Source organism: Nerophis lumbriciformis, linkage group LG13, assembly GCF_033978685.3.
Source record: "Nerophis lumbriciformis linkage group LG13, RoL_Nlum_v2.1, whole genome shotgun sequence".
NCBI lineage: Eukaryota > Metazoa > Chordata > Actinopteri > Syngnathiformes > Syngnathidae > Nerophis > Nerophis lumbriciformis.
Genome location: NC_084560.2, coordinates 12,780,421 through 12,794,333, shown reverse-complemented (window position 1 = coordinate 12,794,333; position 13,913 = coordinate 12,780,421). Strand labels below are relative to the sequence as shown.

At 47.0% G+C, this 13,913-nt stretch overlaps 1 protein-coding gene across 1 annotated transcript in view; it reads right to left on the bottom strand.

Annotated features, from left to right (window-relative positions):
- Positions 1–153: 153 nt before the first annotated feature.
- Positions 154–13,913, bottom strand: part of cers6 (ceramide synthase 6) — a 45,184-nt gene continuing 31,424 nt past the window's right edge. The window contains exons 8-11 of the mRNA XM_061971692.1: positions 11,842–11,948; positions 4,012–4,168; positions 3,877–3,900; positions 154–1,717 (exon numbers count right to left, since the gene is read on the bottom strand). Of these exons, the coding sequence (XP_061827676.1) occupies positions 1,559–1,717; positions 3,877–3,900; positions 4,012–4,168; positions 11,842–11,948 (447 nt within the window). The 3' untranslated portion in view covers positions 154–1,558. The remainder of the gene's footprint in view (positions 1,718–3,876; positions 3,901–4,011; positions 4,169–11,841; positions 11,949–13,913) is intronic.

Genomic DNA, 13,913 nt, shown 5'->3' with positions numbered 1-13,913 from the left:
CCGTTCTTCAAATGAAATGAATTATTTCTTGATGATGATCCTTTATGAAAATAATTACAGACAATATTCTGTAATTGAATCAAAGCAATGAAGGAGCTTTTTCTATGCTGCTCATTTGTGTTTTTGTCACTGACGAAAAGCAACCCACTCATATTTGCAATAACGATTTTTGTTCATTTATTGAATAATTCAAAGGACTCATAAGTGCCTTGTACGAGACGCAGGCAGCAATGTGTCGCACGACTAAACAAAATGCATTGATAGGGAATACAGTATCTAGTCATACACATAATACTGTTGTCGACATCTCATATACAGCCAAAGTGGACAATGTTTGTCTTTTTTTCAAACGGCGAGTCAATGTCACAAATTGGAACTCACCGTTCATTAATCTGGCAAATCTTTGGGGGTGTAGCACTAAACGTAATCGTGAGGAAAATAAATAAATAACACAAAAGATACCGACATAAGACGCACACCCCCCCAGAATGCCAGACGACTGTGTATCGATGTACAGTACAGGCTAAAAGTTAGGACACACCTTCTCCTTTCTTTATTTTCATGACTATTTACATTGTAGATTGTCACATCAGAAGTATGAATGAACACATGTGGAGTTATGTACTTAACAAAAAATGGTGAAATAACAGAAAACATGTTTTATATTCTAGATTCTTCAAAATAGCCACCCTTTGCTCTGATTACTCTTTCACATCTCTCCATGAGCTTCAAGCACACCTGTGAAGTGAAAACCATTTTAGGTGACTACCTCTTGAAGCTCATGGAGAGAATGCCAAGAGTGTGCAAACGAGTAATTAGAGCAAAGGGTGGCTAGTTTGAACAAACTAGAATATAAAACATCCATCCATCCATCCAACTTCTTCCACTTATCCAAGGTCGGGTTTGCGGGGGCAGCAGCCTAAGCAGGGAAGCCCAGACTTCCCTCTTCCCAGCCACTTGGTCAAGCTCCTCCTGGGGGATCCCGAGGCGTTCCCAAGCCAGCCGGGAGTCATAGTCTTCCCAACGTGTCCTGGGTCTTCTCCTACCGGTCGGATGTGCCCTAAAAACCTCCCTAGCGAGGTGTTCGGGTGGCATCCTGACCAGATGCCTGAACCACCTCATCTGGCTCCTCTCAGTGTGGAGGAGCAGCGGCTTTACTTTGAGCTCCTCCTGCATGACAGAGCTTCTCACCCTACCTCTAAGGAAGAGACCCAACATGTTTTCAGTTATTTCACCTTTTTTTGTTCAGTACATAACTCCACATGTGTTCATTCATAGTTTTGATGTGACAATCTACAATGTAAATAGTCATGAAAATAAAGAAAACACATTGAATGAGGAGAAGGTGTGTCCAAACTGTAGTTTGCTTAAAGCCGTAAAGAAGAATACATTTTCACTCTCTGACAAAAAAAAGTTTGCTGGATAGCTGATGAAATTATGCAGACGAGAGGATTAAATGTCTGATGGAAACGAGTCAAACTGAAAACTGAAGCCATAAAGAAGTTGAGGATAAAATAAGTGGTGTTAATGTTGTCCCCACATGGCTGTGCCAGTACAGTCAGTGTTCATCAGGGTAAAAAGCTGCTGTTAGGTAGCCATTGGTCCCGTGAGCTTTGTTGGTCCCGTTAGTGGCGCTGCTGTGGAGTTTCTGTTTGGATGGAGGGCTTTCATCCTCGTCCGAGCTGGACTCGATGTCACTGCGGTCATCTTTAGACACCTGCAAAGAAAAATAAATAACATGTTTAAGTCTGTCCTTAATTAGAAACTTAACACTTCCCCTCTTTAAGCCACCTTGGCCCATCTTGAGTCAGGTATATTTTATTTATGTTTTGTCCTGTCCAGCTACTCAGACAAATCATATAGTTGATGTAGATCAGGGGTGTCAAACTCAAATACAGAGTGGGCCAAAATTTAAAACTGAACAAAGCCGCGGGCCAAGGTTGAACAAATTAACCTTTTAATAGGGACCCAAACAAGTTTTGCATTGAATATTGAACAAGCAAGGCTTATATAACTTTATAGTGACATGCAAAATCGAGTTTCAAATAATAATAATAATAATTAAAAAATATCAATGGCATATCAAATACAATTTACGGTAAATAAAAATTGAATGCCTCTTTTCTATTTGCAGCCTTCTGAGCTAAATATCAACATTAACTTTTTCCACAGGCTAATAAATTTGAAAATAAAATAACAATGAATAAAACAACCATTCAGGACTTTAAACTGCTCACTTTGCAACACACTGATCTAATCTGATGTGCCCAAGCCAGATACCTGGCATCTTTTCTTGGATGCTAGTTCATTAATGTCGGGGCTCAGGCTTTGAGCTGAGGCAACCTTCATTATCCAACGAAGGTGTTCAACAGTCATTATATCTCGTACACCCGGACCACAGTCTTTGGGGGCGTGCCTTAAATGCACTGCCTTTAACGTAATCTACGAGCTATCGTCACGTCCGCTTTTCATCCATTCTAACATCAATCAGGCCCAGTCACAAGATATGTGCGGCTTCGGTACGCACACACAAGTGAATGCAATGCATACTTCATCAACAGTGATACAAGTTACACTGAGGGTGCCAGTATAAAAAACTTTAACACTGTTAGAAATGTACGCCACACTGTGAACCCACACCAAACAAGAATGACAAACACATTTCGGGAGAACATCCGCACCGTAACATAACATAAACACAACATAACTAATACCCAGAATCCTTTGCAGCACTAACTCTTCCGGGACGCTACAAAATACAACCCCGCTACCACTATGTTGTGTTACGGTGCGGATGTTCTCCCGAAATGTGTTTGTCATTCTTGTTTGGTGTGGATTCACAGTGTGGCGTATATTTCTAACAGTGTTAAAGTTTTTTTATTCGGCTAACCTCAGTGTAACCTGTATTGCTGTTGATGAAGTATGCGTTGCATTCAATTGTGTGTGCGTGTAGAAGCCGCACATGTTATCTGACTGGGTCAGCACTCGTTGGACTGGCTGAAAAGCAGACCTGACGATTATCGGGAGGGGCGCTGAAGTTTGGAAGACTCTCGGGAGGGTTGGCAAGTATTAGCATTAGCGGTGAATGCGGTGTTACCGCGGCACCGCCGCAATATATAATCGGCGGGCCAGCTTTAGTGTTACTTTGATATCGCCTCAAGGGCCAAGTGAAATTACACGGCAGGCCAAATTTGGCCCGCGGGCCAGAGCTTGACAACCATGATGTAGATGATCTATATCTGCTGTACACATTTACTTCACACAAGAGAAGTGTGGGATACTTCTCTTGTTGCCTTATTTGTATTTGACTTTATTACATGCATTTATTTTAATGTTTGGCCCAGCAGGAGGGGATAGAAAGAGAAAAAAAGGATCACAGAGGGGGAAATTGTGGGGACAAGAGTGGGATAAGACAGAGAGACAACAACAACAACAATAACAACAGAACAACATCAACAAATAGGATATGTACAAATATGATAATAAAAGTGATAGCAAAGAAGCAATTAGTGAAGAAAATATTAACACAGAAATGACACATTACACTACAAATGGATCAATATAAATACCAATAGAAATATCACTATTGATAATAAATAATAACATTAATGACTTCTATTATCAACAATACAATTGTTTCAAATACAAAAATACATATATGTAATGATAACTTGAAATACAAAATAAAGCCTGGGGGGAGGGGAAGAAAGAGAAGCGAACTGTATTAACTTTGTATATTGTTATAGTAAAAATAGGTTAAGCTTTGTCAGTGTGACATATTATACCCAGTTTCCCCTAGGGCACATGTGTCAAACTCAAGTATATATTACATGTATACTTACATGTAATACCACAATCATGAAGATGTATACTTACATGTAAAGGACTCCATTTCCCCACCTTGCAAGTGGCAGGTTAGTAGAAAAGGAAAAGTCAGAAATGGCTATTAAGTATTTATGGACCATACTGTGAAATAATACATCCAGGACTGTATGTAGAATGTGGTTTTACCTTTCCTTTGGAGATGGCGTGGTATGCGGTCTTCACTATGAGGTACGACCAGTACGAGTGAAGAAGCTGCAGTAAGATTAGAAGCAGGTTGAAGACCCACCAGGATGGATAAGGTCCAACTATTTCCCAACTCTCGAACAGGGTGGTATTTAAAATCCTAACATAGGGAGGAAGAAGAATTAGAAGAAACATCTTTCCATTTTTTACCTTGTGGGGGTCTCGAACTTATCCCAGGTGCACTCAGGCTGAAGGCAGTGTACACCCTGCACAAGTCACCAACTCACTGCAGGGCCAACATACACAACCCGCAACTAGTGAAGTTGTCACGTTGTGTAAATGGTAAATAAAAAGAGAATACAATGATTTGCAAATCCTTTTCAACTTATATTCAATTGAATAGACTGCAAAGACAAGTTAATTAACGTTTGAACTGGAAAACTTTTGTTATTTTTTTGCAAATATTAGCTCATTTGCAATTTGATGCCTGCATCATGTTTCAGAAAAGCTGGCACAAGTGGCAAAAAAGAGTGAGAAAGTTGAGGAATGCTCATCAAACACTTATTTGGAACATCCCACGGGTGAACAGGGTAATTGGGAACAGGTGGGTGCCATGATTGGGTATAAAAGTAGATTCCATGAAATGCTCAGTCATTCACAAACAAGGACGGAGCGAGGGTCACCACTTTGTCAACACAACATTTCCCAACCAGCTATTGAGGGATTTCACCATCTACGCTCCGTAATATCATCAAAAGGTTCAGAGAATCTGGAGAAATCACTGCACGTAACATTGAGTGCCCATGACCTTGGATCCCTCAGGCCAGGGGTCGGGAACCTTTTTGGCTGAGAGAGCCATGAAAGCCAAATATTTTAAAATGTATTTCCGTGAGAGCCATATAATATTTTTTAACACTGAATACAACTAGATGTGTGCATTTTTAAATAAGACCAACATTTTAGAGTATAATAAGTCTCTTATTCTTTTTAATAACATTGTTATTCTGAAACTAACCAATAATAAATAAAATACTTCTTACCATTAATGCGACTTCTTGAACAGGTGCGGTAGCAAACGGATGGATGGATTAAAATGCATGAGAATGTTTTATATTTTGAACGTTATTTTTAACACTGTGATTACCATCGGAATTATTCATTACTGATCGTGTTAAGCAATGTCAGCTAAGATTCATCTGAGAGCCAGATGCAGTCATCAAAAGAGCCACATCTGGCTCTAGAGCCATAGGTTCCCTACCACTGCCTCAGGCGGTACTGCATCAAAAATCGACATCAATGTGTAAAAGATATCACCACATGGACTCAGGAACACTTCAGAAAACCACTGTCAGTAACTACAGTTGGTCGCTACATCTGTAAGTGCAAGTTAAAACTCTACTATGCAAAGCCACAGCCATTTATCAACAACACCCAGAAACGCCGCCGGCTTCGCTGTGCCCGAGCTCATCTAAGATGGACTGATGCAGAGATGATTTGCAAATCACTGTTGTAGCAAGGCTTAGGTTCGGGTTCGTCTGGGACCACAGGAACTGGCACAACTATCCGATGCAGCGTTTACAATTATTTTATTTTCTTTCTCCCAAAGTCTCTTTCCGCTTTTCAGCGTCTCTCTCGTGGTGTCGCTCTCGTCGTCTCCAGCCCACACCACCCCCTCATGGTCTCCGACGCTGCTAATAAAAGGAACAGCTGATTAGATAACTCGTTCCAGCTGAGATATCCACTCACCTGTCTGCCGCTTCATGGCCGGCCCCTGCACACACCCCGCCCGCAGGGAACGCGTGAACCACGCCCCTCTCCACATGCCTCCACCGCTAGACTCAGGCCGGGCAGCCGTCCGGCCGCGCCCACTCCCCCCACACCCCCCCCCCCCCATAGCGGGGCGAGAGAGGAAGTCGGCCACGGCCATCTGCGCACCAGGCCTGTGGACCACCCGGAAGTTGTAGGGCTGTAATGCCAGATACCACCGGGTGATCCGCGCGTTGGCTTCATGCGGTGGAGCCACTGGAGCGGTTTGTGGTCCGAGCAGAGACTGAAGGCACGCCCCAACAGGTAGTAGCGGAGGGCCCCGACCGCCCACCGGATGGCAAGGCACTCCCTCTCCACCGTGCTGTACCTTGCCTCCCGGTCCGAGAGTTTACGGCTGATGTACAGCACGGGGCGGTCGACGTCCCCCACCCACTGGGACAGCACCGCCCCCAGTCCCCGGCCCGACGCGTCCGCCTGCAGACAGAAAGGGATGTCAAAGTTAGGCATGTGCAGCACCGGCTCCTCGCAGAGTGCTGTTTTTACCTTCTCAAACCCCCGCTGGCACTGCTCCGTCCACTGGACCAGTTCTGGAGCACCCTTTCGGGTGAGGTCAGTCAGTGGGCCGGTTAAGTCCGCGAACCGGGGAATGAACCGCCGGTAATAGCCCGCCAGTCCCAAAAACTGCCTCACCTCTTTTTTTGTCTTGGGGGGTGGACAGGCCGCGATTGCCGCTGTTTTGTCTACCTGGGGCCGCACCTGTCCCCCTCCCAAGTGGTACCCCAGATACTGTACCTCCCTCCGGCCAACTGCGCACTTCGCCGGGTTGGCGGTGAGCCCCGCCCGCCTCAGGGACTCAAGCACCGCCCCCACCCGCCGCATGTGTTCTTCCCAGCTGCCACTCTGGATGATGACATCATCCAGGTAGGCAGCCGCGTATGCAGCGTGGGGGCGCAGCACGCGGTCCATGAGACGCTGGAACGTGGCGGGCGCACCGAACAAGCCAAACGGAAGTGTTACAAATTGGTACAAACCTTCCGGAGTGGAGAAAGCCGTTTTTTCTCGGGACTCTGGTGACAAGAGAATCTGCCAGTAGCCCTTGGTCAAATCCAGCGTCGTGAAAAAACGAGCAGTGCCCAGCCGATCTAGGAGCTCGTCGACCCGAGGCATTGGGTACGCGTCAAAACGTGATATTTCATTCACCCTGCGGTAATCCACACAGAACCGCACAGTCCCGTCCCTCTTCCCAACCAGAACTACGGGACTGCACCACGCGCTGTGGGATTCTTCTATTACACCCAACTCAAACATGGTTTTTAATTCCTCCCGAACCACTTTGCGCTTGTGTTCGGGAAGCCGATATGGCCGAGACCGCACCGTAACCTCCGGGCTGGTCTCAATATGATGTCGGATGAGATTCGTACGACCGGGCCGCGAGGAGATCACATCAGAGTAGCGCTGCTGTAACTCAGCAACCTCCGCTCTCTGCGCCAATGTGAGCTGGTCATCACAGGTTAGCCGAGGGGCCGGGCCAGAGCGCGGGATCTCCGGCCCCAACTCCTCCTCCTCCCTCACTACTGTCACCATGGAAACAGGCTCCGCCTCCTTCCACGCCTTCAGCAGGTTCAGATGGTAAATCTGAGTGTCTCCGCGTCGGTCCGAGCGCCGAACCTCATAATCGACATCACCCACTTGCCGTGCGACCTCAAAGGGTCCCTGCCACTTTGCAAGTAATTTGGAGTTTGAGGTTGGAAGCAATACAAGTACTTTTTCTCCCGGTGCGAATTTGCGTAGTTGGGTCCCCCTGTTATACGTGCGCCGCTGACGCTCTTGGGCACGGAGCAAATTCTCACGTGACAAGTGCCCCACCTTGTGGAGTTTTTCTCGCATGTCCATGACGTACTGAATTTAATTTTTGCTGGAGCTCGGACCCTCCTCCCAGCTTTCCTTAATAACGTCCAGCACTCCGCGAGGCCTTCGGCCGTACAATAACTCCATCCATCCATCCATTTTCTACCGCTTATTCCCTTTTGGGGTCGCGGGGGGCGCTGGAGCCTATCTCAGCTACAACCGGGCGAAAGGCGGGGTACACCCTGGACAAGTCGCCACCTCATCGCAGGGCCAACACAGATAGACAGACAACATTCACACTCACATCCACACACTAGGGCCAATTTAGTATTGCCAATCAACCTATCCCCAGGTGCATGTTTTTGGAAGTGGGAGGAAGCCGGAGTACCCGGAGAGAACCCACGCATTCACGGGGAGAACATGCAAACTCCACACAGAAAGATCCCGAGCCCGGGATTGAACCCAAGACTACTCAGGGCCTTCGTATTGAGGCCTGGGGTACCTCGCGCATCGCAAACATTAGGGGGTCCAACCATTTATCCCAATTCTGTTTGTCCTCGTGCATAAATTTACGGATCATGGTTTTCAGCGTTTTATTTAATCTCTCCACCAGCCCATCTGTTTGCGGATGATATATGCTGGTGCGGATCGCTTTAATTCCCAATAACCCGTAAAGTTCCTTTATCGTGCGCGACATAAAGGACGTGCCTTGGTCAGTCAGAATCTCTTTCGGGATTCCAACTCGGGAGCTTGCGCAACACTCTTGGCAGAGATAGAGCGCAAGGGCACTGCTTCGGGATAGCGCGTTGCGTAATCCACCAGGACTAACACAAAGCGGTATCCCCGTGTGCTCGGGTGAAATGGTCCGATGAGGTCCATCCCAATTCTCTCGAACGGGACCTCCATGAGCGGTAATGGGCGCAAGGGCGCCTTTGGGGTGGCCGCTGGGTTCACCAGCTGGCAGTCTGGGCAGGCAGCGCACCAACGGCGCACGTCTGCCCGGAGGCCTGGCCAATAGAATCGGACCATGACCCGATTAAGTGTTTTATCATACCCTAAATGGCCAGACATGGGATTAAAATGCGCCGCCTGGAAAACCATTTCCCGGTGGCGTTTTGGCACCAACAACTGGGTGTGTTCCTCCCCGGTTTGAGTGTCACGGCCCACTCGGTACAATCTATCCCGAATAATTGAAAAATGGGGGAATACCCGCGCTTTCCCCGGGCGCACCAGCTGACCGTCAATATAATCCACCTGGTCCCAGGCCTCGCGCAAGGTTTCATCACGGGACTGCTCGAGGGGAAAATCCTCAGTAGGATGCCACCGGGGGGCCGGGGGGGCCTCCCGCGAAGCCCACCCCGGTTCCCGCTCGGCAGTACCGGATGAAGCCGCGTCGCCGCTGAGAACTGCGCGGATACTCCCCTCGCCTACTGTCCGTGAACGCACCCCCACACATTGCGTCACCAACTGGTTAAATCCCGGCCAATCCGTCCCTAGAATTACGGGGTGCGTAAATTGCGCGCTTACGGCAACCTTGACTTTATGCTTTTGATCTTTATGTAAAATTTCCACTGGCACAATAGGGTACTCGTGCACATCCCCATGAATACACCTAATTTTCACCCGTGTTGCATGCCTCAATACCCCGGGTCGAACCAGATTTTGGTGGATCATGGACTGTTTACAGCCCGAATCCACCATCGCCCGGTATGTACTCCCTTGTACCCTTATCGGGACGCAGTACCTCTCCCCCAGATCGGGGGCGGGTGCTGGAGGCCCGACAACCCGCATCACCTGCCCCACCTCCATCATGGAGCACTCCCGTCGCACGTGACCGGGCCGTCCGCACCTCCAGCACACCGGCCCTGGTGTTTGAGGCGCCATCTGCGAGGGAAGCCCCCTCTCCGCAGCGCCGGTACCCTGAAATGCACCAACAGAGGAGATATTATAGCCCCGTGTCCCCCCCCTTGCTGTGTATATGTGGGTGCGTGTGGGTGCGATTTTTTGTTGGCTGCCCGCGTGGGGGACCTGCTCGTTGGCTCCGGGTGGCTCGGCCGTGCGTGGTCGCTGCTCCCGGGACGTCTCCTCCATCCCCCCCCATAGCGGGGCGAGTCGTCGGCGGGGTGCTGGGGTGGGCCTTTCGGCTGTCTTTGGGGTCGCCTCCCGCTGGACCGCCAGGTGCTCCTCCGCCAGTTTCACCGCTGTTTTTACATCTGGGGAGCTGTGGTACCGCACCCATGCTGAGGTCCTGGCCGGGAGGGCATCAATAAATTGTTCTAGGATGATGGACTCCAACATCTTTGGGTCCAGCCCATTGGGCTGGAGCCACCGGGTTGCCGCGTCCCTCATCCGGTATGCCAACACGAAGGGCCGGTCCTCTGACCCCAACTTCATGGCCCGGAACTTTCGGCGGTGGTCTTCGGGGCTGCTGCCGACCCGGTCCAGGATGGCGTGGCGTAGATCGGCGTACTGCATGCGGGCGGTCGCCGGGAGACTCAGCGCCGCCCGCTGCGCCTCCCCCACCAGGAGCGGCAGCAGCTTCGCGCCCCATTCCTCCTCCGGCCACTTGCACGACGTCGCCGTGGCCTCGAAGACGTCCAGGAATGCCTGGGGGTCCTCCCCCTCCACCATGCGCTTCATGGAGGACATCCCTCCCGCTGCCTCTGCTCTGTTCATCAGCACTCGCAGCACTTGGGTCTGCTGTCTGCTCGCCGCTGACACCTCGGCCAGAACTTGGCCCAGCGCCTCCAAAGGGGTTGGTGCCGACATCCTCTTCCTGGTCCGCTTTCCTGTTGGGCGCCACTGTAGCAAGGCTTAGGTTCGGGTTCGTCTGGGACCACAGGAACTGGCACAACTATCCGATGCAGCGTTTACAATTATTTTATTTTATTTCTCCCAAAGTCTCTTTCCGCTTTTCAGTGTCTCTCTCGTGGTGTCGCTCTCGTCGTCTCCAGCCCACACCACCCCCTCATGGTCTCCGACGCTGCTAATAAAAGGAACAGGTGATTAGATAACTCGTTCCAGCTGAGATATCCACTCACCTGTCTGCCGCTTCATGGCCGGCCCCTGCACACACCCAGCCCGCAGGGAACGCGTGAACCACGCCCCTCTCCACAACTGTATTCTGTTTTTATTTATGATTTACACAATGTGCCAACTTCACTGCTTTTGGGTTTTGTAGATAGACAAACCACTATTCATGCTCGGGCCAATTTAATCCCAACAGCCTATTACCAAGTGCATGTCTTTGGAGGTGGGAGGACGCCGGAGTGCCTGAAGAGAACCCACGCAGTAAGCCCCGAAAATTAATAATTAATCAATTTGTGATTGGTGCGGCCTAAATCGCCGGAATTTGCGGCTACTGCAGCACTTTGTGTCCGACACCAAATCAAACTTAGTCCCTTGGGAAATGCAATAGAAATGTTTGCTTGTGATGATGGTGCACACGCACACGCACACACACACACACACACACACACACACACACACACACACACACACACACACACACACACACACACACACACACACACACCCTGTGAACATCTCCTAAATCCTACCTGCGACTGACTGACATGCCACAAGTAAATTGGATGTAAATGTCAGACTCAAACTAGCTCACAAGTCATGTCAGACAACACATTTGAGTAGAAGAATCCTTTTGGTGTTTTCAGTGAACACTGCTTGTCTTTTCTTAAAGCGAGAAACCATAATAATTGTCTTTTCATTTATGGAGTTCCTTTCTAAGAAGCTAAAACTGCCGTATCCATGGTAACTACTGCTTAGCAACAACATTCACAGAGAGGTGTTGAGAAGAAGTAACATTTTCAGGGTTGTCAAATACATGCGCACATGTTTCAGTGTAAATACAAATACTGAGGCCACTTTTAAATGTGAAGAGGAGGGGGACACTCACCACACTGGGTAAATGTGAAGAGGAGGGGGGACACTCACCACACTGGGTAAATGTGAAGAGGAGGGTGACACTCACCACACTGGGTAAATGTAAAGAGGAGGGGGGACACTCACCACACTGGGTATATGTGAAGAGGAGGGGCACACTCACCACACTGGGTAAATGTGAAGAGGAGGGGGGACACTCACCACACTGGGTAAATGTGAAGAGGAGGGGGTACACTCACCACACTGGGTAAATGTGAAGAGGAGGGGGTGTACTCACCACACAGGGTAAATGTGAAGAGGAGGGGGTGTACTCACCACACTGGGTAAACTGCCAGCCTGGAACTGATGAAGAGAATTGCAAACATGGCAAAGAGGAGGTTGCACAATATCTGACATTTGGCATAGTTGGCCATCTTGGCTGCCTGTGAAAAAAACACAATGACTTTGATGAAACAAACCACGTCTAACAACATCCATCCATCCATTGTCTACCGCTTGTCCCCTCTCGGGGTGGCGGCGGTGCTGGAGCCTATCCCAGATCAAATATAACAGAAAATCAAACATGTCTGTGTACACGACAAAATTCTAAATCAAAATAAAGTTCCAACTGCACCCGCCCACTTCACTACTTTTTACTTAAATCATTTATAATATACTGTGTACTGTATTTATGGGAACATTTATTTCAGAGTAAATACAAAAACTCCATCCAATTTGAAAATACAGTTAATATTTAATAATACTACAATTCATAGAAAATATTTGTCATAGTATGAAATAAAACATAACTAATATAATATTACAGTAATCCCTCGTTTATTGCTGTTACCGTATTTTTCGGACTATAAGTCGCAGTTTTTTTCATAGATTGGCCGGGGGTGCGACTAATACTCAGGAGCGACTTATGTGTGAAATTATTAACACATTACCGTAAAATATCAAATAATATTATCTAGCTCATTCACGTAAAAGACTAGACGTATAAGATTTCATGGGATTTAGCGATTAGGAGTGACAGATTGTTTGGTAAACGTATAGCATGCTCTATTAGTTATAGTTATTTGAATGACTCTTACCATAGTATTAACATACCAGGCACGTTCTCAGTTGGTTATTTATGCCTCATACTGTATAACGTACACTTATTCAGCCTGTTGTTCACTATTCTTTATTTATCTTAAATTGCCTTTCAAATGTCTATTCTTGGTGTTGGGTTTTATCAAATAAATTTCCCCCAAAAATGCGACTTATATATGTTTTTTTCCTTCTTTATTATACATTTTCGGCAGGTGCGACTTGTACTCCGGAGCGACTTATACTCCGAAAAATACGGTACTTCTTAATTTCCGTGAAGTAGGAATCATTCATTATAAAACTGCCAATGTATTTCTTGTAAAGTGTATAAAAAGGAGTATGGGAGCTGGACAAACTTTCATATGGTATTGGACAGAAAGGAGTACTTTTTTTCTCCTCCATTTGAAAATGTGGAGGTTATCATCGCGACTGTCTGATTCCAATCAATGCAAGTCATCACAATCATACCAACTTATATTCTTGTCTTCAAGAAAGACATGCTTGTATTATCATTAAACACCTTTAACTTGTTAACCTCGCTTTCATAAATATAAATTATATATGAATGATACCCTCCTTGGTCCATTGAAAAATAGCTGGCCTGCAGAAAAAGTGTGCTTTATAGCCTCAATGTGTAGTAGAGGGGAAAAAAGTTTAAATAAACAACAATTTTTCTGCTTGCCGTAACCTTAATTCTTTTTTTCCTGATAAATGCACATCACTAACTTAGAAATTGCCTTCTTAAAATGTGTGCATTAATAGGAAAAAAACAATTGTCCAATAAGTCCCTTTTTTTGTACAAACCCCGTTTCCATATGAGTTGGGAAATTGTGTTAGATGTAAATATAAACGGAATACAATGATTTGCAAATCCTTTTCAACCCATATTCAATTGAATGCACTACAAAGACAACATATTTGATGTTCAAACTCAAACTTTATTATTTTTTTGCAAATAATAATTAACTTAGAATTTCATGGCTGCAACATGTGCCAAAGTAGTTGGGAAAGGGCATGTTCACCACTGTGTTACATGGCCTTTCCTTTTAACAACACTCAGTAAACGTTTGGCAACTGAGGAGACACATTTTTAAGCTTCTCAGGTGGAATTATTTGCCATTCTTACTTGATGTACAGCTTAAGTTGTTCAACAGTCCGGGGGTCTCCGTTGTGGTATTTTAGGCTTCATAATGCGCCACACATTTTCAATGGGAGACAGGTCTGGACTACAGGCAGGCCAGTCTAGTACCCGCACTCTTTTACTATGAAGCCACGTTGATGTAACACGTGGCTTGGCATTGTCTTGCTGAAAT